This window comes from Capsicum annuum, unplaced genomic scaffold (genome assembly GCF_002878395.1).
Source record: "Capsicum annuum cultivar UCD-10X-F1 unplaced genomic scaffold, UCD10Xv1.1 ctg2544, whole genome shotgun sequence".
NCBI classification, from domain to species: domain Eukaryota; kingdom Viridiplantae; phylum Streptophyta; class Magnoliopsida; order Solanales; family Solanaceae; genus Capsicum; species Capsicum annuum.
In genome coordinates, this window is record NW_025831639.1 from 22169 (window position 1) to 48308 (window position 26140).

The 26140-nt window shown below is 37.3% G+C and overlaps 1 protein-coding gene across 2 annotated transcripts; it reads right to left on the reverse strand.

Moving 5' to 3' along the window:
* Positions 1–10069: 10069 nt before the first annotated feature.
* On the reverse strand, positions 10070–24423 carry LOC107873686 (putative late blight resistance protein homolog R1A-10). Of its 2 annotated transcripts, XM_047402613.1 has the most exons (4): positions 24232–24423; positions 23990–24072; positions 10962–14101; positions 10704–10845 (listed from the first exon to the last, which is right to left on the reverse strand). In XM_047402613.1, exons 2-4 carry the CDS (start codon positions 24035–24037, stop codon positions 10839–10841), a joined length of 3195 nt encoding a protein of 1064 aa, XP_047258569.1. In that variant the 5' UTR covers positions 24038–24072; positions 24232–24423; the 3' UTR covers positions 10704–10838. The 2 variants fall into 2 exon arrangements, with proteins under 2 accessions (XP_047258567.1, XP_047258569.1); XM_047402611.1 differs by having other exon boundaries at positions 10070–14101.
* Positions 24424–26140: the final 1717 nt, after the last annotated feature.

Here is a 26140-nt window from a genome sequence, read left to right on the forward strand (position 1 = left end):
AGTTGAATACAGATGGTAGTGCGCTTGACAACCCTGGCAGGATTGGAGCCGGGGGTATAGTCAGAAATTATCAGGGATCCTATGTGGGGTTTTCATCAAAAAATGAAAAGATTGACCAACACTCTTAGTCACTGGTCCAAGAAGGAATTTGGTGATATTTATGCTAAAGTGAGAGTATGAAGATAAGGTTAGAACTGCGGAAGAAGAACTGATTCATAACAGCACTGATGAGAACAGGATCAATTTGCACCATTTGAATGCTGAATATATCAGATTCCTGAAACTAGAAGAATCCATTCACAAGCAAAAAAATCAGTTGCACTGGTTCAAGGATGGAGCTACTAATTCCATAATTTTTCATGCTTTGATCAGAGGTAGGAAAACGAAGTTATTCATCCACAGAATCAAGAATGAAGAAGGCAATTGGGTACAAGGTGAAGGTGAAATTGCCGCAGCAGCCTGTGAACACTTTCAACAAATTTTCACTGGTAAAGAGGAAGTGATTCCTGAAGGTTATCTCAACTGCATTCCTAGAATGGTCACTGCAGAACAGAACAAAGGAAGTGATTCCTGAAGATTACCTCAACTGCATTCCTAGAATGGTCACTGCTGAACAAAACAACATACTTCATCAACATCCTACTCTTGACGAGATTAAAACAGTAGTTTTCTCTATGAGTACTCATTCTGCAGCTGGTCCTGACGGCATGAATGGCAAATTTTTTCAAACCTGTCAGCATATTATTAAACAGGACCTCCTTAATGTGATTCAAGATTTCTTTTGTGTGCCGAAATATTCTTCCGATGCTTGTTTGGTCTTACTCCCAAAAGTGGATCATCCTATTAAACTTTCGGAATATAGACCCATAAGCTTGAGTAATTTCACTAACAAAATTATTTCCAAGCTGATTAGTCTCAGACTAACACCTTTTCTTCCCAATTTGATTTCTTCCTGTTAGAACATGCACAGCGGAAGCAATAATTCTGCAGGATCAATAACTTACATATAATCTAGATAACGTAATCAAAAATGACAATTAGAAAACTTACCTCTTGAAGCTTTCACAAATATCGTTCAATGCCTTGGCCTCCAGTTCTGCAGTCTTCTACTACTGCCTTACTTAACCTTGGCTTATCAAACTTGTGAGGACAAGTATTTTTGGATTCAAAGAGAATATGTCAAGGAAAAAATCTATCTTTCTTCTAAGACAAAACCCCTATATATTCTTATTAGGGGAAAGCCAATAAGAAAAACAAGACAACAAAGTTTTTGGCTTTCTAATTGTTTACTGTTACTTTACATAAAGAGGGAACCAAGAGCCAAAGTTTTTGGATTTCTACTTGTTTACTCTTTCTTTACATAAAGAGGGAGCCAAGAGTTCTTTTCCTTATAGAAGACTAGTAAGTAAAATTACTTCTTCTAGTAAGTCCCCTCTCTTTTCCAAAATTGATTAGTTAGTCAGGTATAGCAGGGACCGCAGATTTATTAAGTGAGACTTCCAATTATGATATTAATTCGCAAATGAATGAATTATCATATCACAATAAATTACAAATTATTCCACTAAAATTTTATAATTGCACTCCTCGATTTAATTTCGAAATCTACCATTACAACTTATTTAAATCCCCATGTTAGAATTACCGACACCAATCAATTAAATTAAATTCTCTGAAAAATTAAACTCATTGATTAATTTAATCCTTTATTTATAATGCTTAACTTATTTCACATGACGGATACAAAATCCACCTGTAGGGTTTTCACGTGAAAACTTATAAGCAACCATAAAGGGGTGTCTTCTATCTCAAGTTTGACAAATGGTTCTATCAACTAATTAATATTTCACTAAGTGATTTGTCATCATCCAACCTATCAGGAATATGTTGACTCACAAAAGAGTCTCACCTTTTAATAGATTAAAACAATAAAACAAACCACATAGATCATAATAATTATATCAAGATTAAGAGTATAAGTACATGTAATAGTCTACAACAACAACAACAACATACCTAGTGTATTCCCACCTGGTGGGGTCTGGGGAGGGTAGAGTGTACGCAGACCATACCACAACCTCAAGAGAAGTAGAGAGTCTATTTCCGATAGACCCCCGGCTTAGGACCAATAACAGTATAACAAATACAAAAGCAGGCGCATATAAACTAGTATGGTACACAAAACAAACTAACCATATAACAAACACAAAAGATAAGTGCATAATAAACTAGTACGGGATGCAAAAAAGCCAACACCACTAGCCCCAAACTACAGCCACAACACTATGAACCAGAAACTCTAGACCTAAAGGAGCACTCCCCTATTACTTCTTCCACGCTCCTACCCCCTAACCCTCTACCCTAATACGCGTCCTCCAGACCTTTCTATCAAGGGTCATGTCCTCTGTAAGCTGTAATTGCTCCATATCATGCCTAATTACCTCCCTCCAATATTTCTTTGGTCTACCTATAGCCCGCCTAAAACCATCCCTAGCCAGAGTCTCACACCTCCGCACTGGAGTATCAAGGCCCCTCCTAATCACATACTCAAACCAACGTAGCCTCACTTCTCGCAACTTATCCTCCACTGAGGCAACTCCCACCTTCTCCCGAATAATCTCATTCCTCACCCTATCTTTCCTGGTATGTCCACACATCCATCGCAACATTCACATCTCCACCACCTTCACCTTTTGGATGTGGGAGTTCTTAATTGGCCAACACTCCGCTCCATACAACATAGCCATCCGGACTACCACTCTGTAGAACTTACCTTTAAGCTTCGGGGGCACCTTCTTATCATAAAGGACTCCCAAAGTGAGCCTCCACTTCAACCATCCTGCCCCAATATGATACGTGACATCCTCATCAACCTCACTATTACCTTGAATTATAGACCCTAGATACTTGAAAATCTCCTCCTTCTGGATGGCCTGAGAGACTAGCTTCACAACCACTCCATCTTCTTGCGACATATCACTGAACTTACACTCCAAGTACTCCGTCTTGGTTCTACTTAACCGAAAACCTTTAGATTCAAGCGTCTGTCTCCAAATTTCCAACTTATCATTAACTCTACCCCGAGTTTCATCGATCAGAATGACACCCTCTACAAATAACATACACCAAGGCACCTTTTCTCTAATATATCGCGTCAAAACATCCATCACCAAAGAAAATAGAAACGGACTAAGATTCGATCTCTGGTGCAACCCTATCAAAACTGTGAAGTGCTCTGAATGTCCACCTACCGTCCTCACACGAGTCTTTACACCATCATACATATCCTAAATTGACCTAGTGTATGCCATGGGCACCTCTCTAGCCTCCAAGAACCTCCACAGAATCTCCCTGGGAACTCTGTCATATGCCTTCTCTAGATCAATAAACACCATGTGCAAGTCCTTCTTTCTCTCTCAAAACTGCTCCACTAATCTCCTCACAAGGTGAATAGCCTCAGTGGTCGAGTGATCAGGCATGAAACTGAACTGATTCTCAGAGATCGCCACGATCCTCCTCATCCTCAACTCTACCACCTTTTCCCAAACCTTCATAGTATGACTCAACAACTTAATACCTCTATAGTTGTTACAACTTTGAATGTCTCCCCTGTTCTTATACACTGGAATAATCGTTCTCTACCTCCACGCTTTAGGCATCTTAGCAGATCTAAAAATAATGTTAAACAACTTTGTCAACCACTCCAGACCTACCCCACTAGTGCTCTTCTAAAAATCTACTGGAATCTCGTCTGGCCCCGTCGCCCTACCCCGCCACATCCTGCGAATAGCCTCCTTGACCTCCTCAATATCGATACGCCTACAATAACTATAATCGTGACCCTCCTCAAATATCTTCAAGTCTTCCAACATAAAACCTTTGCCCCCTCGTCGTTCAAAAGTTTATGAAAATAGGACTGCCACCTCTCCCTAATGAGGGCATCCTCAACCAACACTATACCATCCTCTCCTTTGATGAACTTCACTTGGTCAAGGTCACGACCCCTCCGCTCCCTGGCCTTGGCTATCCTATACAACTTTTCATCTCCCCCTTTCTCCTCTAAAGCCGCATACAAACTCTCAAAATCTGTTGTCTTAGCCGTCATAACTGCTAACTTAGCCTCTCTTCTAGCTACCTTATACTCTTCCTTATTCTTCTTCCTTTCCTCATCATCCTCACTCCCAACCAACTTAGCATAAGCCACCTTGTTAGACTCCACCTTTCTCTTGACCTCTTCGTTCTACTACCAGTCTCCTCGATGCTTGCCAGATCGACCTGTTGAGACACCCAACACCTCTCTAGTGGTCTCCCTAATGCAACCGGCAGTCGTCTCCCACATATTATCCACACCCCTTCTCCTCTCCCATGCCCCCTACTCTTCAACTTCTCTTTCATCTCAAAGCACTAGCCAAAGTCAAGCTACCCCACTTAATCCTGGGTTGTGCCTCCCCACTTCTTTTTTTTTCCTTATTCATAACCAAGTCCATCACCAACAACCTATGTTGAGTCGAGAGATTCTCGCTAGGAATGACTTTACAGTCTTTACATAACGCTCTATCCCCTTTTCTAAGAAGGAAAAAGTCTATCTGAGTCTTGGCCACTGAACTACGAAGCGTTATTAAGGTGATCCTCCTTCTTCGGAAAGCTCAAATTAGCTATCCACAATCCAAAAGCCCTAGAAAAATCCAACAGAGAAGTTCCTCCTTCATTCCACTCACCAAAACCGAAACCGCCATGCACATTATCGTACCCTCTCGACAGAGACCCAATATGCCCATTGAAATCCCCTCCCAGGAAAAACTTCTCAGTGCTCGGGATGCTCCTCACCACCTCATCTAAAACCTCCCAGAATTCCTTCTTCTCCTCTTCTTCCAAGCCTACTTGCAGGGCGTAGGCACTAATAATATTCACCCTAGACCCTCCCATGACCAACTTAATAGACATCAGTCTATCCGTAACTGTCTTTACCTCTACCACCTGCTCCCTAAGATCTTCATCTACTAAGATACCTACCTTATTTCGATGTCTCATGCTACCCAAGTACCACTACTTATATCCATCCACATCTCTCGCTTTAGTGCCTACCCATTTAGTTTCCTGGACACACGCTACACTAAACCTCCTCTTTCTAAGAATCTTCACCAGCTCTATAGACTTACCCTGCAAAGTACCGATGTTCCAAGACCTAACTTGCAACCTAGAAGCTCCCTTATCCCGCCTAACCTTACTGCCCCTAGCCCCTAACCCCAAACACAATCCTAGACCCGACCTAGACCTAACCCCCCAAACCCTGACCCAGACCCAATACCTCCTGACCCTGATCCCTACCCCGACCTATGACATGACCCTTATCTACCATCGCCAATCACCGCCACTATGCAACAAAGGGGAAAGGGATGAATCAAAAAAGGGAAGAAAGATAACAAATGGGGATCAAGATAAGGTAAAAGGGCACACTAGTTACAATGAAGTCAATAAAGGAGCTAGGAACACAGACAACAATCTATAATAGATAAAGAGCAACAAAACCAATAATATAACACAAATTTTGATAAACAATAGTCAATAGCGGGAACTAATATTGCCACAATTAATAGATATGCTAGTAAATCAAGTAACAGTAATTAGACAAGGTAACACACTCCAAAACTACTAAAAACAATAAAAAGATTCACATGTAAAACACTATTACAAAGTAACCAATCAACAAGAAATTAGACACCCACAACCAGATAATCAGCCAAGAATAGTACAGAACACTACCAGTATCAAGAAAGCTAAACACAACTAGAAAAGATATATAGAGTGCACCTGATCGAAGCTGGGTTGTGTCCGTATACTTGGTTGAGTCGCTGGATTCCGACAATTTATGGTAGAAATTGATCCCCGGAATAGTATCGCCGTAATTGTGTCACCGGAATAGTGTTACTTAACAATGAACCAACCTCCAAACTCGATATTCGAAAAATTAAAGCTCGAAACTGGTCGCGATGAATGGATTGAGTCGAACGGGATCCCCAGACTCAAAGCAGTTGCGAAACCCGATGAACCCAAATCAAGAAACGCGACTAAACAACCAACCCGTATATGAAACCGATAACCAGATCGTCAAATCCAACGATGATCCAAACGGTCAAGTCTAGAAAGTTTGCAACAACTCTCACAAAACTGAATTAAGATTTTGAGTCAAATACAAAAATGTAAACACGAAGAAAACATGGAGGATTTTGAGAGCGAGAGAAACCGGCGGGTGAAGGAGCGAAAGAGGACGATGAACCGGATGAGAAAAACAATTTTGACACGTGATTTTTGAAGGATTTATCCGTAGTCTAGAGAAATCATTTATTAATATTCAGAACATAAAATAATATCTCTAATTGGTCGGTTCAATACATACAAAATGTACTTGCTCAAGATGTCGGAATATTACCACTCCCATAATTAAGATAAAATTATATTTAATCTTGTGCTACAATCATCAATATGTTTGTCCTTCCTCATCTTTGATTGTGAACATTAATTTATTACTTATAAGAACCGACAATTTTAATCTTCCGTGCATGAGTTAAAATACTCCATACACAATTTTCTACTATATAAGTAAAGGACACACATGTTAACACAGTGATTTATTCAAATAAAGATTTTATTAATATAATAAATAGTCTTTACATGGGATGAAAATACAATACTGTAACACAAACTACATGGTTAATAGTATATCCCAACACTCCCAACCAATCGGGATTTTTGAAAGGCAGAAACATTTCAGAAAATATTATACTTGCTCAGGAAATCATCCACAATATCAAGAAGCCTAATGAAGGTGGGAATGTTGTGATTAAATTAGACATGGCAAAGGCTTACGACAGGGTTTCTTGGACCTTTACTTGCCTAGTTCTCAGGAGAATGGGCTTTGGAGAAGGTATTATTGATATGATATGGAGAATTATGTCCAATAATTGGTATTCCGTGATTGTCAATGGGTCGAGACATGGTTTCTTCCATTCTACTAGAGGCTTAAAGCAAGGTGATCTCCTTTCTCCAGCTCTTTTCATCTTGAGTGCTGAGGTTCTTTCAAGAATGCTAAACAATCTGCACCAACGTCGTTTGTAGCATGGCTTTACTATGGAGCAGAAGGGTCCTCATGTTAATCATCTGAGTTTTGCTGATGATGTGATGATCTTCGCATCTGGAAAAAGATCTACTCTGAGACATATTATGAAGGTTCTTACTGATTATGAGCATGTGTCAGGGCAGCTTATTAATAGAGACAAAAGTCACTTCATGCTTCACTCAAGTGCCTTTTCTAGTACCATCAACAGAATCAAACAAGTTACTGGTTTCAAGCAGAAGAAGAGTCCTATTACCTATCTAGGATGTCCCATTTACACAGGCAGACAAAGAATCATCTTTTACTCTGGTTTGGTCACTAAAGTAGCAGCAAAAATTAGTGGCTGGCAGACTAAATTACTCAGTTACGGAGGAAGAACAACTCTTATTAAGCATGTGCTGCAGTCCCTTCCTATTCACATACTACCGGCAGTTGTTCCTACTAGGACTACTCTTACACAAATTCTGAGCTTATTTGCTGATTTCTTTTGGGGGTGGACTGACAACAAGAAGAAATACCATTGGTCTTCGTGGAGAAATCTTAGTTATCCTATAGAAGAAGGGGGTATTGGTACCAGACATCTCAAAGATGTTTGTGTTGCTCTTCAATTTAACCAATGGTGGATTTTTAGATTGAAAGATACCTTGTGGGGTGACTTTCTAAGAGCTAAGTATTGTCAAAGATCCCATCCAGTTATCAACAAATGGCATGCTGGTAACTCATTAGTATGGAAACACATGATATACAATAAACAAATTGCTGAAAATCACATTCGCTGGAAATTGAAATCTGGTACTTGTTCTTTTTGGTGGGATGATTGGCTAGGTGTTGGTCCGCTTCATTACTATAGAGGAGAGCCTATTAGATCCAATAACATCAAAGTCAATCATCTATGGGTGTAAGGTGAATGGGATATTGACAGACTCAATCAGATACTACCTCAGGTTATAGTACATCAGATCATGGATGCTCAATTTCATTTTCAAGAAGGGGTTCCTGATCAGCCTATTTGGACTCCTACTACTATTGGTAAGTTCACGGTTTCTTCGGCCTGGGACCTTATAAGACCTCACAAAAGTAAGACGATGACAAACAGGTATACTTGGCATAAGTATGTAAGACGATGACAAACAGGTATACTTGGCATAAGTATGTTCCTTTTAAGTGCTCACTAAGAGGAAAATTACCTACTGATGAGAAGTTGACTTCTTTCGGGCATGACTCATGAGATTGTCATTGTTGTTATAATCCAGGACCCGATACAGTGGAGCACATAATGGTTAGTGGTCATTTTGCAAGAAATATCTGGCAATTCTTTTCTAACTCATTGGGGATTAATCACACCACAGTGCCTCTTAGAAATCTGATAATGAAATGGTGGATCCTTGGTCACAAAAATGAAGCTCATAAACAAGTTCTTCACGCTATCCCTATATTTATTTGCTGGAACATATGGAAGAATAGATGCGCGGTAAAATATGGAGGCAAAAAGTCAAACTTGGCTAGAGTGAAATTTCTGATCTTTAAGAATATTACCATGCTTTTAATCACTAATTTTCCCTACATCTCTTGGCCTCAAAACTGGAAAGACATGGTGATATTTTTGGAAGGGTGCTACCAGATGACTAGGGTGCAAGAGGTTAGTTGGGTCAAGCCTACTAATTCTGTTGTGAAGTTGAATACAGATGGTAGTGCGCTTGACAACCCTGGCAGGATTGGAACCGGGGGTATGGTCAGAAATTATCAGGGAGATCTTATTTTTGCATATGCCAGCCCTCTTGGGTTCGGAACTAACAATCAAGCAGAAATTGAAGCAGCCAGTCTTGGTCTCAGTTGGTGCTTACAAAATGGTTATACGAGGGTTATTTTAGAGGTCGATTCAGAACTCATGGTTAAGTGGATCAAGCAACAAGCTACAGCTCCTTGGAAACTTCAGAATTATCTTGACAAAATCAAAGGAATCATGGCACACATGTAGGAGGTTACTTGCAGGCATACTTATCGAGAAGCGAATTCTGTTGCCGATTCTCTTTCTAAAATTAGTCACAATTATGATATTGCTCAACATTACTTTAATTTTTAGCAGTTACCAGCAGATTCTAAAGGACATTTCGTGCTTGACAAACTTGGTATTATCAATTTTAGAAGAAGAAAGATAAAGAGAATCAAAGAGCTGCCGTGAAGTTTGATGATTTATAATAGAGGACGTAGTAACTCCTTTGTACTGCTTCTTTCTTGGTTTCATCTTCGATCCTTCATCTTGATTTCATTATGATAGGGTAGTTTATGTCCCCCTCCTTGTATTTTCTTTTATTATTTATGATAAGTCTTGGGGGGTGTGCGGTTCAACCCCTGACCGCCACGGGAGGTGAGAGTCCCGGGTAAGGTCCGTTCTCCAAAAAAAAAAAAAAAAGCAAAAACTCGGCAACTCCATGTATGTTTCAAAGAGATACTTACAGTTGAAGTCGCCGGCCTTTCCATCATAGCAGAGAGTCAGCAATTCCATGTATTTTTCCGGACTTGAGGAGTAACCATGCGAAGAAGAAAAGAGAGTATGCAAGAACAACCATTTGAAAGAACAAATTTTGGAGTACATAATTGTTTCAGCTTCCTTTATATTTTCACGTCAACAAGTATTTTTGATGGTATTCTGGCTTGAGTACAAAGATGCATCTTTTTCTGAAGTTTGAGATGGGGCATTCAACATCGATGTATGAATAGGAACAAGAGAATTTTCAATCACGTACTGTTGCACACGAGGCCAAAGTTATACAACAACACCTATTTATATACATCAGCCTTCAACACCAAACGCTTATCGATGGTTGATTCCACCAGCGCTCGGTGCCAGAAAAGTTGCAGTGCAAGTCGCAGTGCAAGGCATAGTTCGCAAGGTCTCAAGTATAAAACTTTATCAGGTGGAAGAAGTAAGACTGCAAGAAACTGAAGAAGAAATATAAAAGCAAGTCATTTTCGAGATATTGGGCAAGTTCAAACATCAAATGGTGCTTACAAAACGTTATACCACAATGTTAATTTACAAACAAAAATACAAAAAGAGTAGTTTAATTATACGATAAAGAACTAAACAGAAGACCCAAATATTCAAGGAAAAAAAACCTATAACTATATAGTTACTCAAGCACTGCTGATTTACAAAGATAGCTAGATTTGATGCTTTCTTTTTACACTGCGGCAATTGCCACTACAAGAATCAGAATGGAGAAGAACCTGTTCAGTTGGTGCTCAATATATTTCGACCTTAAGATCGTCCCCTCCCATCATATCTTCAGCATATTGTTTAATCTTCAGTGCAGAATCGTCAAGTTGAGGGCTCTCTGCAAGTTGGATGATTTTCAATGAACAAATATCGCCGAAACTAGGCGGAATCTCCTCAAGCATACGACATCCCCACAGTTGTAATTTCTCAAGCACGGGAAAGGATTCCTCTCCAACCTTCCACTTAGCAAGAGTCACTTCACACAACCCCAAATATTTGAGATTCTCAAAGGTGTCTTCCTCCCCCATGTTCCATTCTCCCCCCTGCATGATTGTTCTCATAAGGATCAGCTCTTCAAGGTTGGGCAGTTTTGCTATTGTTGATAGTGAATTGGATGTCATAGGAAAGTCACGCAACACAATTTTTTTCAAATTCGATGGGAAGTGAAAATCCCACGAACAATTTGTTGCAACAGAAGGCCCACTGTCGTATGTGTTTGAACTTTCAAAACCTGCATTGAGGAATTCTAATTCAGATAGGAAATCTAATTTTGGGAACCAATATTTTTGTGTTGAATAATCCCATGATTCCTTGAGACTAAATTTAAGCACTTGAAGATTGGGAAACCTTTTGAAGATATCCTCTGTATCTTTCGAATAGGAAAGCAAGAGTTGCTCTAATACTCTCAAGTTCTCTAACTTTGTGTCCTCTGTTATCAGTATTGGTTCATCTGTATCCATATCAAAGAAAGAACAAGCAGTGACGGACAGCTCTCGCAACTTTACCAGATCCCAAATTCTTGGTAATAGTACCAAGGTTGATCCTTTGTTATTCACATGCAGGGTTTCTAGATTCCAGAGGTTTGAGAAAGATGAAGGCAGAGATTTAACTTCTGTTCCAAAGAATAAGTACCTCAAATGATTCAACATGCATATTTCATTCAGCAAAGAATCTTTTACCATGATAAAAGACGGAAACAGTTGCAACACTCTAAGAAGCCTCAAGTCTCTTAGGTGATATACATCATAAAGTTGATCGTCCATCTCGTCTCCAGATATCAACAAAGAATAGAGGTGTTTCCTTTTTGAACTGAATAGGACGAAATTGTTAAGCTCTAAGTTCTCCGTATCATAAACAATGTTGACAATATGTGGCATCAAATCTGAAGAACTTATCCAACAATGTTGAAGGCAGCGATCACTTGAACTTATCCACTCAAACAAATTTTCCTTTCTTGCTTTTGTAAAACAAAAGTAATGCACAAGATCATGAAGTTGGCAAGTCGGGTGATTACCTCTCTCATTGAAAAGTATCACGAAGCTACTGGAAATTAAATTATCCAAATACACCTCCATCACTTCTTCCATACTCATCATCTCTGTCTGTTCAACAAGTCCTTCGGCATGCCAATACATTTTCAACACATCTGTCTCCATTGTTGTGTCCTTAGGAAAACGTGCAAGGTAAAGTAAGCAGGGTTTCAGATGACATGGTAAATGGTCATAACTTAATTCTATAACCTTCATCACTTCTGAGTCTATAACCTTCATAACATCAACCTCACTGTTCAAACTAAAAGAATTCAAATTATTTCGAACTTCAAGCCACTCAGATTTTTTCTTTTCCCTCCCTGCAATGACTCCCGCAATCAGATCAGCCACCAAAGGAAGTCCCTTACAATTTTCGGCTATTTCTTTTCCAACATCCAATAGTTCATCTGGGCAATAGTCGTTTCCAAATGCCCTTTTCTCCAATAACTCCCAACTTTCTTCTGGCCTTAGCAAACGAAGGTTAAGAGGATCAGTGCTGCGCTTTCCATACAAACCCACTTCCATATCTCGAGATGTCAAAATTATTCTGCTTCCATTCTCAACTAGAGGAAAAGGTCTTGTTAACTTATCCCATGCATCAGTATCCCACAAGTCATCTAAAACAATAAGATACCTCCTTCCAATCAGATGTCTCCTTAGCTCATCAGCAACATCAATATTCTCACTCAATTTTGAATCAGGGCAAGTAACTTGATTATAAACTTTCTCCAACAAATTTCTTTTGTCGTATTCTTGGCCAACTGTGCACCATGCACGAATGTCAAAACGTCTAGAAACGGACTCATCATTGTATACTTTGTACGCCAAAGTAGTTTTGCCCGAACCCGGCATACCAATGATTGAAATGACATCTAGATCTTTCTCTACACTGGTGAGCTTACTTATTATCGACTGTGTCTCCTCCTCAAAACCTACAACTATTTTGCCAACTGTCAATGACTTACTTTCAACTGGCTTCTTGGGAGAGTTAACAACAATGAGGCTCTTGTTCTTGGGAGCCTTCTCAGGTAAATTGGAGACTTCTTCTTTGATAAGATTGATCTTTCTTATGGTAATGGGAAGTGAGAAAATAAGATGTAAGAGACCATTATCTCTTACAATAATTGAATCAATGACATCTTTTGCCCCATATGCTGCATCTAAAACACGTGCCCATACATCTTTATACAATCTTTTATCAACATTCACGAAGAACAATCTTATGAATTCTAGGTCTTCTTTCACCAACTCAATTTCATCCTTTATCAAAGAAATTGAATAAGCATTGGAATCTAGCAAATCATTCAAGTGTATGTGTAGCAGATGCATAAAGAGTGGTCCATCGCTCATGGGGAAGCACCATTGACATGGATCCGGGGCTTTCAGATAAACATATTTGAGATCTACCTTGAGGTATTCAATATTTTTCAACAAGCCTAGAGTTGCACGATTTGTTCCGTTGGTACTCCCTTTACTCTTTGATTTCTCTTCTATGTTGTGAACGAGAGTTGATACTTCCCTGGTAAGTGCTCCAACATGAGCCAAAAGATCAAATAATTTGTCATGATGAATAATGTCCTTGGGCACATCAGTAAGAATAATCAACAGGAACTCTATCATGACATGAATGTTTGGAGCCCCTGAATTGCTACGGGTAATAACAGTTACCATGTGCTCTTGTAGATGAATCAGATACTCTCTAAGAATGCCCGGAGAGATTTCCAGGAGTTGCTTGATGAAGCATGCAACTTCTGCTGAAGTTGAAGCTTTTAAATTTGTGTAACATATGTGCATCACCTCCAATTCAGTTGGAATGATCTCCATGAGTAGATGTGCTAGCTTGAAGAGTCGAGAGTCTCCATCAAGTCGATCATCCCAAAGGAAGAGCCCAACTCTCTCAGCCATGAGTGGAAACTGAGGTAAGACATATTTAACAAAATCTTGCTCAACGTAACCATTCACTACCAACCCATGGAAATCTCTCATGTTGCCGCACACATTCTGAAGAATCTCATACTGAGTTACCAATGGAAAAACCTGTTCAGAAAGGATCGTGGATATATAATGGAGGTTCAGGAGTAGGAAGTTCAACTGCTCGTCATTCATGGTGGCACTTGGTTTAGAGCGATGACATGAGCTGATACAATCACTGATATTATCCATGAGGCTTGGAAGGACATGATTAATGTTGTATTTACACTGGAGGTTGTTGTCAACATCATTCAAAATTTGTCGAAGCAGATTCTCAACCTCTTGTCTTGAAGCACTCATTGTATTTTCAAACTGCTCCAACTCGGAATAAGAGAGCTGGACGAACGTACAAATAAATGCCAGCACAAACTTTAGCCCTTCGGTATGATCGGCCACGTTGACAACATTTTGATCTTCTTCATTCTTTAACCTCTCCATGAAATCCAGAATGTTGGCAATGTCCTTGAGAAGAGCAGAAAATGATACCTGCCAAATGACCAAACCAATGTTTTATTTATTTTCTATATTTATCAGAAATCAGAATATCAAGGAAATAAGACAACTAATTAAATTGAAGTTTTTGTTGAATTTCATATCAGGAAGGAAAAATTAAAATTTGGCTAGTACGATTGTGAAGTTTATCAATGATTTTGGTGCTTACTATTTCTGATATAAGTATTGGAAACACCTATAAACTTGATGCGAGTTATCACTTTAGTCCCCGAACTATTAAAAAGGGTTTCCTGGTGCACTAAAGCTCCTGCTATGCACAGGTCTGGAGAAGGGCCCCACCACAAGGTTGTATTTTAAGTAGCCTTACCTTGCATTACTGCTAGAGACAGTTTCCAAGGCTTGGACCCGTGACTTCCTGGCCACATGGAAGCAACTTTACCAGTTACTCTAAGGTTCCCCTTTATCAGTTACTCCAAGGCTTTACTAACAATAGTCTCCGAACTATTGACAACCTTAAAAACACACCTCGAGTTAACTAAGTAAATTTAAAAACACTCCTCTTATTCTACGTGCGCGTACATGTGGAATTTTCAGCTGATGTGGTATACACATAGATGTATATAATAAAAAAACATTTAAAACATTTAATTTTTTTTAAAAAAATTAATTTTTTTTCTCACTCCACTCCAACCCCACACTCCACTACCCTTTTTTTTTTTTTCCAAAAAAAAAAAAATTTTATTTTTTTCCCACCCCCCCTTTAACCCCCCCCCCCCCCATTTTTTAAAATTATTTTAAAAATTTAATTTAAATCTTTTGTTACTCTATACCCACCCCTACCCCTGGCCACTCCATCCCCCTAAAAAATATTTTTTTAACTTTTAAAATTAAAATATTTTTAAGAAAAAAATTAAGATTTTTTTTATATCCCATCCCAACCTCCGAAACCCTAAACCATCCCCGCCCCCACCACCTAACTCTACCATACTATTTCCACCTTATCAAGAAAAAAATATTATCTCTTAAGCCACAGGGTGCCTTTTAGTCTCGGGCCAATGGAGCTTAGTTAGCCTCACCATACCTTACATATCATTTTTGTGGGCAGCTTCATCGTGGATATTGTAAGGAGGGAAGGAATTTGTGCTTTAATTGTGGTTTGTCAATAATGGACCTTGGTCTTAACTCAACCTCAAAATCTAGCTCATGAGGTGAGGATTAGCCAAATCCATATAAGCAAACTACCGGTCCATTCCCTAACCAATGTGGAACTTTTTACCCATTCTAACACCCCCTCCTTACGCCCAAGGCTCAACTGACGCCTGTCAAGAATGGACATTGGGCCTAACTCAATTTCAAAAGCTAGCTCATGAGGTAAGGATTACCCAAGTCCATATAAGTAAACTACGAGTCCATTCCCCAACCAATGTGGTACTTTTTACCTACTCTAACACCCTCTCACACCTAAGGCCTAACAGGTACTTGGCGCATGGACCTGGAGAGCCCAAAACGGGGATGAACTTGTCTCTGATACCATGTTAGAATGGATCTTAGGCCTAACTCAACCGCAAAAACTAGCTCAAGAGGTGAGGATTACCCAAGTCCATATAAGAAAACTACCAGTCCATTCCCCAACCAATATGGGACTTTTTTCTCACTCTAACAACCCCTCACTCCCAGGCCCAACTGGCACTGGTGTATGGACTGGAAGCCTAAGACAAGGATGGATCTGACTCTGATACTATGTGAAGAATGGACCTTAGGCCTAACTCAATCTCAAAAGCTAGATCATAAGGGAAGGATTTTCCAAATCCATATAAGCAAACCACTAACCCACTCCCTAACCAATGTGGGACTTTTACTCACTCTAACATCCTCTCTCACACCCAAGGCCCAACTAACGCTTGGTGCGTTGACCAGGAGCCCAAAACGGGGATGAACCTGGATATGATACCATGTTAGAATGGATCTTAGGCCTAACTCAACCTCCAAAGGTAGCTCAAGAGGTGAAGATTACCCAAGCACATATAAGTAAACTACTAGTCTATTTTTCAATCAATATGAGACTTTTTACCCACTCTAACATGGTTAGCCTGGTTATTTACGGTGGAATTATCCTAGAGCTAGGGGTACACTTAGGGATAATAATGCTCAGGCTGCTACTTCTTCGGCTCTTGCTACAAAAAAACTACTTTATGAGTAAAAACAGGTAGGAATAGCCCTTATGCAACATCTACTTTCCTGGAATCTGAGGTATCCCCATATGTTATTACTGGTATGATACATCTTTTCTCTTGTAATACTTATTGCTTGCTTGATCCTGGTTCTACCCTACCTTATATGACTCCTTATGTGTCCGTACACTTTGGTTTTGGTCATAAAAGTATTTTTGAAACTTTTTCAGTTTCTACCCACGTAGGCGAGTCTATTGTTGCTAGAAAAGTCTATAGGGGTTGTGTGGTGTCCATCTTTTATAGGGAGACATTATACAATTTAATAGCGCTTGATATGGTGGATTTTTGTGTGATTTTGGAGATGAATTAACTTCATTCGTATTACACTTTTCTGGGTTGTATGACCCTAAAGGTCACCTTTTATTTCCTAATGAACTGGTAATTTAATGGGATGATAGTTCCTTATTACCAAAAGAGGAGTTTATTTCTTACCTTAGGGCTCAGAAATTGATATTCAAAGGGTATCTGTACCATCTGGTTTGAGTCAAGGTATCTAACTCTTAAATTCCCTCCTTGTAGTTTGTCCTTGTGGTTAGTGAATTTTTCAAAGTTTTTCTCGCTGATCTTCTTGGGATCCCTATGGATAGGGAAATAGACTTTGGAATTTACCTCATACTTGATACTCATCCAATTTCCATTCCTTCTTATAGGATAGCGACAGTAGATCCAAAGGAACTTGAAGAGCAATTAAGGAATCTCTTTGATAAGGGTTTCATCTGTCCTAGTGTTTCTCCCTAGGGTGCTCCTGGGCTTTTCGTGCGAAAGAGAAATGCATCTCTCTGAATGTGTATAGACCATCGTCAGTTGAATCTGGTCACCGTAAAAAATAAGTATCCTCTTTCTAAGATTGATGACCTCTTTGATCAGCTTCAACGTCTTGATGACCTCTTTGATCAGCTTAAAGGTGCTAAGTGTTTCTCTAAAATAGATATCTATTGGGGATATCATTAGTTGAAGATTAGAGAGGTTGATATTCCAAGACTGCTTTTCAAACTCGTTATGGTCACTATGAGTTTTTAGTTATATCATTTGGGTTGACTAATGTTTTAGCTGCTTTTATGAACCTAATGAATCGGGTATTCAGACAGTTTTTGAATTTATTTGTCATAGTATTCATTGGTGACATCTTGGTGTACTCCAAAAGTGAGTAGGATCATGTCAATCACCTCAGAATTGTGTTGAAGACCCTTAAGGATCATAAATTGTATGCAAAATTTTCTAAGTGTGAATTTTGGCTTAGTGTTGTAACTTTTCTTAGGCATGTTATATCTATTGAAGGGATCAAAGTGGATCCATAAAATATTGAGGCAGTTAAGAAGTAGCTTGACCAAGGCCGTCTCAATAAAGTTAGTGGCCTAAAGATATATTTTAATATGTGACCTTAAATATATACACATAACAAAAATATTATTAATAATTTAAATTATTTTTTGGTTCTTACATACTACTTTTTTTAAGGGTAACTAGTATTCTTAGAAGACGTTAAAAAATTACTTTCACATAATAATATTATTGTTTATAAAAGAATGGAATACTTTTAATTAATAAGATGTTAGTCATTTATTTGCAACAATTCCCTTGAATATTATTGTAAAAACTTTATTTATTAATACGAAGATTTTGAGTTGTTTAAATCAAAGTTCTAAAATATTTTTGCTAAGCGTAGATTTCTTTCTTTTTTTATTTCAATTTTGTACCTTTTATTCTTCACAATCTTTAATATAATTTTAAGTGAAACTAAAATCATAAAATTCAAATTAAGTTTTTTTGGGCCTCAAAATTTTGGAGGCCCCAAGTGAACGCTTTACTAGCCTCATCCTTGAGCCATCTCTGACTTGACCCACAATTCCAACCGATATTAGGAGGTTCTTGGGATTAGCAGGTTATTATAGGAGATTTGTGGAGAGTTTTTCGTCTATTGCCGCTCCGCTCACGAGGTGGACTTAGAAAAGGTAAATTTTCTATATTCCGATACTTGTGAGGGTAGTTTTGTGAAATTGAAGAATAAGTTGACTTTCACTTCTATTTTGACCCTACCCAAGGATACTAAGGGGTTCGATATGTATTGTGACACATTTTGTGTGGGACAAAGTTGTATTTTGATGCAGCACAAAAAGGTGGTATCTTATGTTTCCAGGCAAGTGAAGGTTCATGAGAGAAATTATCTAAGTCACGATCTGGAGTTGGTAGCTGTGATTTTTGCTTTGAAAAATTTTCATCACTATTTGTATGGAGTGCACATGGATATTTACTCATATCATAAGAGCATACAGTATGTGCTTACACAAAAAGAATTGAATCTCAAGCAGAGACGGTGGCTCAAATTGCTTAAGGATTACGACATGAGTCACACTACCACCCAGGTAAAGTTAATGTTCTTGCTGATGCACTTAACAGGTTGTCCATGGGGATTTTATCTCACGTCGAGGAGGAGAAAAGTTGATTGGTGAAGGATATTCACCGGCTGCCAATTTAGAAGTTTGCCTTTTGGACTCCATAGAGGGATAATTGTTTAGGAAGTGGTTAAATTGTCTCTTAGGGCTGAGGTCAAGGAGAAGCAGGTTTTGGATACTATACTAGTGAAAATTAAGGATGATGTGCATCAACAGAAGGTTATGGATTTTGAATTTGGGGGAGATGGTATTTTGAGGTACTAAGGTAGGTTGTGTGTTCCTGATGTAGATGGACTGTGGGAAAAGATCTTGACCGAATCTCATATGTTCAGATACACAGTTCATCCAAGTTCGACAAAGATGTATCATGACTTAAAAGAAATTTATTAGTAGAACAATATGAAAAAAGATGTGGCAAATTTTGCTGCCAAGTGTATGGTGTATCAATAAGTTGAGATTGAGAATTTGATGTCGGGTGGCACGTCTTAAGAGATAGAATTTCCTATGTGGAAATGGAAACTGATTAATATGGATTTCGTCATGGGTCTTAGCTGACTCAAAATTAGTGTGATTCTATTTGGGTCATTGTAGATAGAATGAACAAGTCTGCTCACTTCTTGTGTGTGAGAATTAACCACACATGAGAGGACTATGCCAAGTTATTCATTCAGGAGTCAGTCAAGTTGCCTTCCCCTGGTGGCTTTTATTTCTGACTGTGGTACATAGCTTTTCTCTCATTTTTGGCATTCATTTAAAAAAGGATTGGGTAATCAGGTAAACCGTAGCACCTTTTTCCACCCTCAGACGGACGTACAAGAGGAAGTACTATTCAGATTCTTGAGGATATGATAAGATCCTGCGTGATTAACTTTAAAGGTAGCTGAGTTGATCCCTTACCCCATATTGAATTTGTTTATAATAATAGCTATCATTCCAGTATCTAAATAGCTCCTTTTGAGGCCCTTTATTGTAGAAGGTGCAAGCCCCTAATTGGATGCTTCGAGGTGTATGTGACTAGATTGTTTGGGTCTAATTTGGTTCATCAAGCAATGTAGAAAGTGAAAGAGATTCAATAAAGACTTAAGACCGCTCAAAGGCATCAAAAGTCTTATGCAAATGTGAGGCGAAAGGAGTTGGAGTTTGAAGTCGATGATTGGGTATTCTTGAAGGTTTCTCCTATGAAAGAAGTTATAAGATTTGGAAAAAAGGCGAAGCTTAATCCCCATTACATTGTTCCGTATCAAGTTGAAAGAAGGATTGGGAATGTTACCTACGAATTGAAATTACCAACGAACTTGGCCTCGATTCATCTCGGTTTTCATATATCTATGCTTAAAAAGTATGTGGGTGATTCTTCCTTGATAGTGCCCGTTGAGGATATTGGTTAAGTATTCGTTGTCCTACAAGGAAATCTCGATTGAAATCTTTGATAGACAAGTTCAAAAATTAAGAACTAAAGAGATAGCTTCAGTGGAGGTGCTGTGGAGAAACAAAAAAGTAGAGGTGGCTACATGAGAATCGAAAGAAGATATGAAAGCTAATATCCATTTTGGCTTTCAATGTTCGACAAAAGTGTTTAAGGTACAAATATCACTTCTTCTCTTGATGCATTTGGAATTTTGTTCTTGAATCCCTCTATACTCTTCCTATTATCATGCTAAGGGTGTCCTAGTCTCTTATTCGGGGACAAATGATCCTAAGGAGGATAATGTAAGTTCCCAAAAATTTTGACGATTTTATTGTGGACCCTTCCTTGTATTTAATAATATTTTTTTACTCAAATCATGATTAAGGATGTTAATAGGATAATTGGAAAAAGTTTTGGAATTTTCAGTAAACCTTTGGGGTCATTTTAGGATTCCAAATCAGTGAGGGTCCGCGATAGCGGCATGCCACTCCCTGTGCATACTGTGATAAGAGCATGGCACGCCTTTGGGCCTCCGCAATCGCAACGTGCCATATCGAAGGACACACATCACCAGTTTTATTTTTTTGAGTTGGGGAGAGGGCTTTTTGATTCTTTTCCCTTTAAAATGATTTTCAACATATTTTAATCCTTATTTTCCACCAGTTAATAAAATTATCATTAGTTTCCCCCCTCTCAACTCTCAAGTGAAGTAAACCAAGGATTTTCTCAAGAATTCAACTCTCCAGGCTCTAAACTCAAATTGCTCTCAAAATTCTTCCATTATTAAGGCATGTTGGCACTCCCTATTCTAATTGTTGTATTATTGCATAAACTAACTTAAAATTTACGTGTTCTTGAATATTTGATTTAAACTAGGGTTGAGAATTTTTTGTGTTTATACTCTTGCATTGGTCACTTCTTATTTTAATGTTTTTTCGGATGGTTTAAACATTGAATTGCAACTAAAATTGTGTCTTGTGATAATGTCGAAATTTGGTAATCTGGGTTTCACAAAGTTTGTGGATTTTGGCATATTAATAACATGAACCTCAATCAACATCATAATTTGATTTCTAAAAAAGGATTTCATAGTGTCTAAACTGTTCATCAAAAATTTGCATAACATTAACTAGTAAAAAGGTTAAAAGGTTTCAAAAATGCCCTTAGGGCTATGATTATGGATTTTTAAATAAAATTTGGAGTCTAAATGGTTAAATGAATATGATTGGAATGACTTGCGAGTCTATTGGTAAGACAATACTAATTTGGGAATGCCTTAATAAAAGACTCCATGGTTAATGATAAGTGAAAATGTTTTAGTCGGCTTTAAAGGGAATTGTGTAGCTCACTGAGAAGGTTTAGTCCCGGGAGGATCAACACTGGAAACCGCGTTTGCCGATGTTAGTGGTCTATCAACACAATGTCTTATTTACACAATATATTTTTAGAAGGCTATCACCTTGGTGTCTTTAGCCAAACTTTCTTGATTCATGCGGCTAACATGGATTGGGGTCCTTCCAGCAGGGGGAGCCAGACCCATATAGCCCGTCGGTACTTGAAAGTTGGTATGAGCTACATAGTTTAGGGTTAAATTTTTAAATGATCATGTTCATGTCCCTTGTCCCCTACCACGATATTCTATTAGCTTGTTAGTTGTTGAGTGCATGTTTTATGGCTGGTTTTCTGCAAATATAAATTTAATCCATGTGCTTTATTAGCATTTTGGTTCATGTATATTTTATCTCTTTCCTTGGATTACATGTCAGTATTTATCGTACTGACCATCTTCAGACGCTACACCATTTTATGATGTAGGTTTCAAGGGATTTTCCTGTGGCCTTGTGCTGCAAATTAGGTGATTTGGTACTCCTGTTGAAGCGGTTCATCCTCCATCAATTGAAAGACCTGATTTTCTTTATTTTTTAAATACTTACTTTTGATTTTCTTCTGGCATAGTCAGGGTCATGTCCCTACTTGGTAGGTATTCTTATTTAGAGTCTTTTTGGATAGTGTTGGGTATTTCTTTGTGGATTTGGTACATGACTCACAAACTTATTACTTGGATTTCTACATCTCTCTTTTCCTACTGGTTAGCTTTCGCAGTTTATTATTATTATTAGGCTCTTGAGGTAAAGCTAAGGGGTCATCTTAGGGCTTGGTTGGTTTGTGATGCACGTCCAGTCATGTCATTTTAAAATTCAGTTAGTCAAGTAGAGGGGTGTTTTTTGTTGGGTTCAAAATCAAGAGGGTGTCATGCGGAAGCTTAAAGTTTGCAAATCATGAGATGATAAATCAGATGACAAAGAAAACTGTAATAAAAACACATATTATTTGATTTGATTAACTAAGAAGCCTACATATTGAAAAATAAATCAAAAAGCTAATATTGGGAGAAATCTCCCACTAAACAAGATTTTTTAAATGACTACATTGTGGATTATATTGTGTTGTGGTATGAGAAGAGGGGTTTCTATTTATAAAGCTCCAAAATCTTTCCTCAAAAAAAGAGGTTAGCCAAATATGGAAAAGTTTAATACAAAAAGTTCTCTCTAAACAAGACTCTTTAAATGACTACATTGTGGATCATATTGTGTTGTGGTATGAGAAGAGGAGTTTTTATTTATAAAGCTTCAAAACCTTTCCTCCAAAAAAGAGGTTAGGCAAATATGAAAAAAGTTTTATATTTTTCCTTTCAGAAAAGTAAAAGTAATTATGGTATTACTTTTATTTTTCTTCTATGAAAAATAAAACTTAAATTTGTAAGAAAATCAGGGCAAAAACCGTAACATTTTTAAGGTTATCAATAGTTCATAGACAAAAGTAATAATTTGTGCCAAGTTTAAGGAGTTTTTTAAATACATTTCAATATTTTTCTATTACTCAAGGAATGCAGTTTTCATTGCAGTTAGATTTTTGAAAAGAAATTCAAATAATTGTTGAGACGTTCTTTTCTTACACTCAGAAGTTTGAATTTTTAATGAATTATTCTTTCTGGGAAGTTATTTCCTCTGTCTCGATTTATATGACTCACTTTTTTATAGTCAGTTCCAAAAGAAATGACACTTTTATATATTTAGCAACAATTTAACTTTAAAATACTCAATTTCCTCTTAATGAAGTGATTTATAACTACACAAACATCTGACTTATTTTAGACCATAAGTTTCAAAAATCTTTATTTCTTTCTTAAACTTCGTGTTATGTCAAACTACCTTATATATAATTAGGACAGAGGGAGTAACACATAGTGCAGTGACTTTAATGAGACAAGTTTAATGTAAGAGTTATATATACTCCCTCAGTGACTAAATAAAGTGTTTTTTTTAGCGTTTTTCATTTTGTTCCCAAATAAGTGATGCTTTCGATAATCAATAAGACATTAATAATGTTTTTCTACTTTTAACCTACTTTAAATAAAGAGAATTTTATCTAATCAAAATACTACTCGCTCCACTCTTAGTTAGTTATCATCCTTACTAAAAATAGATATTACCTAATACTTGTCATTTCACAAAATCAAGCCATAATTAGTTGTTTGTTTTCACTTTTACCCTCAATAATAAATATGGATATATATTAATATAGTTCAAAAAATAGAAGCATTAAATAAATATGAGTAATAAATAAGGATAAATTAGTTAGATTACCTTCTATTTAAAGGGGTGTGCAGCATAAAAAGGTGACAAGTAAATAGTAACAGAGGAATTACTAAGAAGTTACATCTTTTCAAGGTATTTACTAACCATAAATTATCCAAACAGTCTTTATTTTTTAGAAATGAGTACAGTTTCTTAAGTACGAAAAAAAAAAGTATAGCTTCAATTAAGGGGTGCGCATGCGCCAAAACTGAAAATGCCGCTTATTTAGAAATGGAGTGAATTTGACATACCATAAAGTTGTTTGCTTCCTCTTTATCTCTTTCTCCTTCATTTTCCATGAGTGTAAGTTCCTTTCCTTTCAAATTCGCAGGATCTGATGTATAAAATGTAGATAAAAATTTTATCAAGGGAATAAAGTAGCAAAAAATGTACAAATATAAATAAATGAGTTGTTTTCTGTGTATACTTTACCAAAATTTTCTAGAGATCTTACCAAAATTAAATAAACTTTTAAAGTTTATTAAGGACTAACCTTATCACTCGATGAAAAATTGATACAACCAAAAAACATTTAGCTTGAAAAATAAAGGCTGAAAATTTGTGTGGAAGAAGAAATAGAGAGATAACAAATAATTGATGTTAGAGAAAACTACAATAAATATCTTTCAATTTGTCAGCTGAAGACAGCCAACATGCAGCAATGAATGCAGAAATATCGTTTTCCAATTTTTTAGCATGTCCCTTAAAAAAATTATAACTAAGGAATATAATTTTACTAATTTACTCTCTCCGTTTATTTTATTTGTTCATTATTTTAATCATAGATTTTCACTTCCACTAGCCACTTTTAACATTGCAAGAAAAGACAATTATTTTTTCATGTTTAACCCTTAGCATTAATTACTTATTCTCCAAATTATTTATTAAAATCTAATATTGAACATCAATTAATAAGGCTAGTGTGATAAAATAACCATGTCAATAAGTTTTTATTAATGAATGTGTCAAGTTCAAATGTTACAAGTAAAAGTTAATGGAGGGTGTACCTCTTAAGATACTTTGATTGAAACTTTACAAATAAATTGTTTGCACTTTCTAGAGTAAAGCATCTCCTGAGCTTTGACCAAATTTTCTACGATACACTCCAACTTTACAGGGGTCCTATTATCCCCCAGACTCAATTTTAGTGTTTTGTCATCCTTTTTAGCTGATGTGACATCTCTTTAGTTGACGTGACACATTTAATGTGGGCCCCATTTTTATGTAATTAAGGTGTCATGTCAGCACAATAGGGTGACAAAAATATTTAAAATTGAATTCAGGGGGTAATAGGACTCATGTGAAGTTATCTCCGCTTTCTAAATGAATTAATTGCAAGGGTGAAATGTTAAGAAAATGTAATTAATTCTATTTTGATTTTGTAGTTTGACAAGTATTCCCTAGCTCTGCTTCAAATTACTTGGTCTGTATTGTCCTGCCACAACCCTTAAGAAAAACTTATTGGTGACATGATCTGATATATTTGAACAATTTAGGAATGAAGAACATTCATGGATTGTTTTGTTGTCAGTTGACGTCAAGTTGAAGTGTTTGGATGTGCACTCTCGAAGTTAGAGTAGTGCTTACTTTGAGTGTCTATATATATATATATATATGTATTACTATGATCCCCTCCTTTCTAAACATTGGAAAATTTGTGTGGAGGAGAAGATAGAAAGAAGGGGAGTGGGGTAATAGGAAACCAAGTCACTGATTGTAAGCAATGAGGTAGATGAGAAGTTACCTATGAAAGAAAAAATATGTTTGAACTTGTCAAACACATGCAGCATTTAAGTTGTATATTGTTAATGTTATTAGTTGGACAGCTGGATACTAGCCATGGAGCAATATCACATCTCTTAGAGTAGATACACCCAACATTTAGCTTTTACCGTCATATCGGGAGTTAATCCACGTATTGCCCGACTAAAAATGGATTGCGGATTCATCTTGAATGATTTACGTAGATGCCAGGTGATATATCCAAATAATAGAGCTAGAGTAGGAGCTACAGCAACTGCAGCACAACACTTTCCATAATATTGAAATCTGTACATGACGAGTTGTACAAAATTTGAAAGAGGAACATACGAGTGTGAACTGATGATTGGTGAGTCTAGTTGATAGATATTTATTGTCATCCCAAAGCATAAATGCACAAGAAATTATTTTCAAATTATGAATGTGAGATAACATTTACTTTTTGAAGGTGAAAGTTGAAAAATACGTTTTTGTGTGGAGGAGAAGATAGAGAGGAAATGACATAAAATATGTCACTCATCCGACATTTTTGACAAAAGCTTTGGGACACAGACAACTTGCAGCATTGAGGGGGAGTGTAGAAATATAGATAGCTGAAAGCAATGGAGTAGCACAATTAGCTATTTAAGTTGTATACGGTC

What these genes read in the sequence shown, in the direction of transcription:
- LOC107873686 (XM_047402611.1), bottom strand. Translation starts at nt 24,037, where the DNA reads ATGGAAAATGAAGGAGAAAGAGATAAAGAGGAAGCAAACAACTTTATG. An exon ending in AGGAAGCAAACAACTTTATG is followed by an intron (nt 14,102 to 23,989) that starts GTATGTCAAATT and finishes GTCATTTGGCAG; the next exon opens with GTATCATTTTCTGCTCTTCT.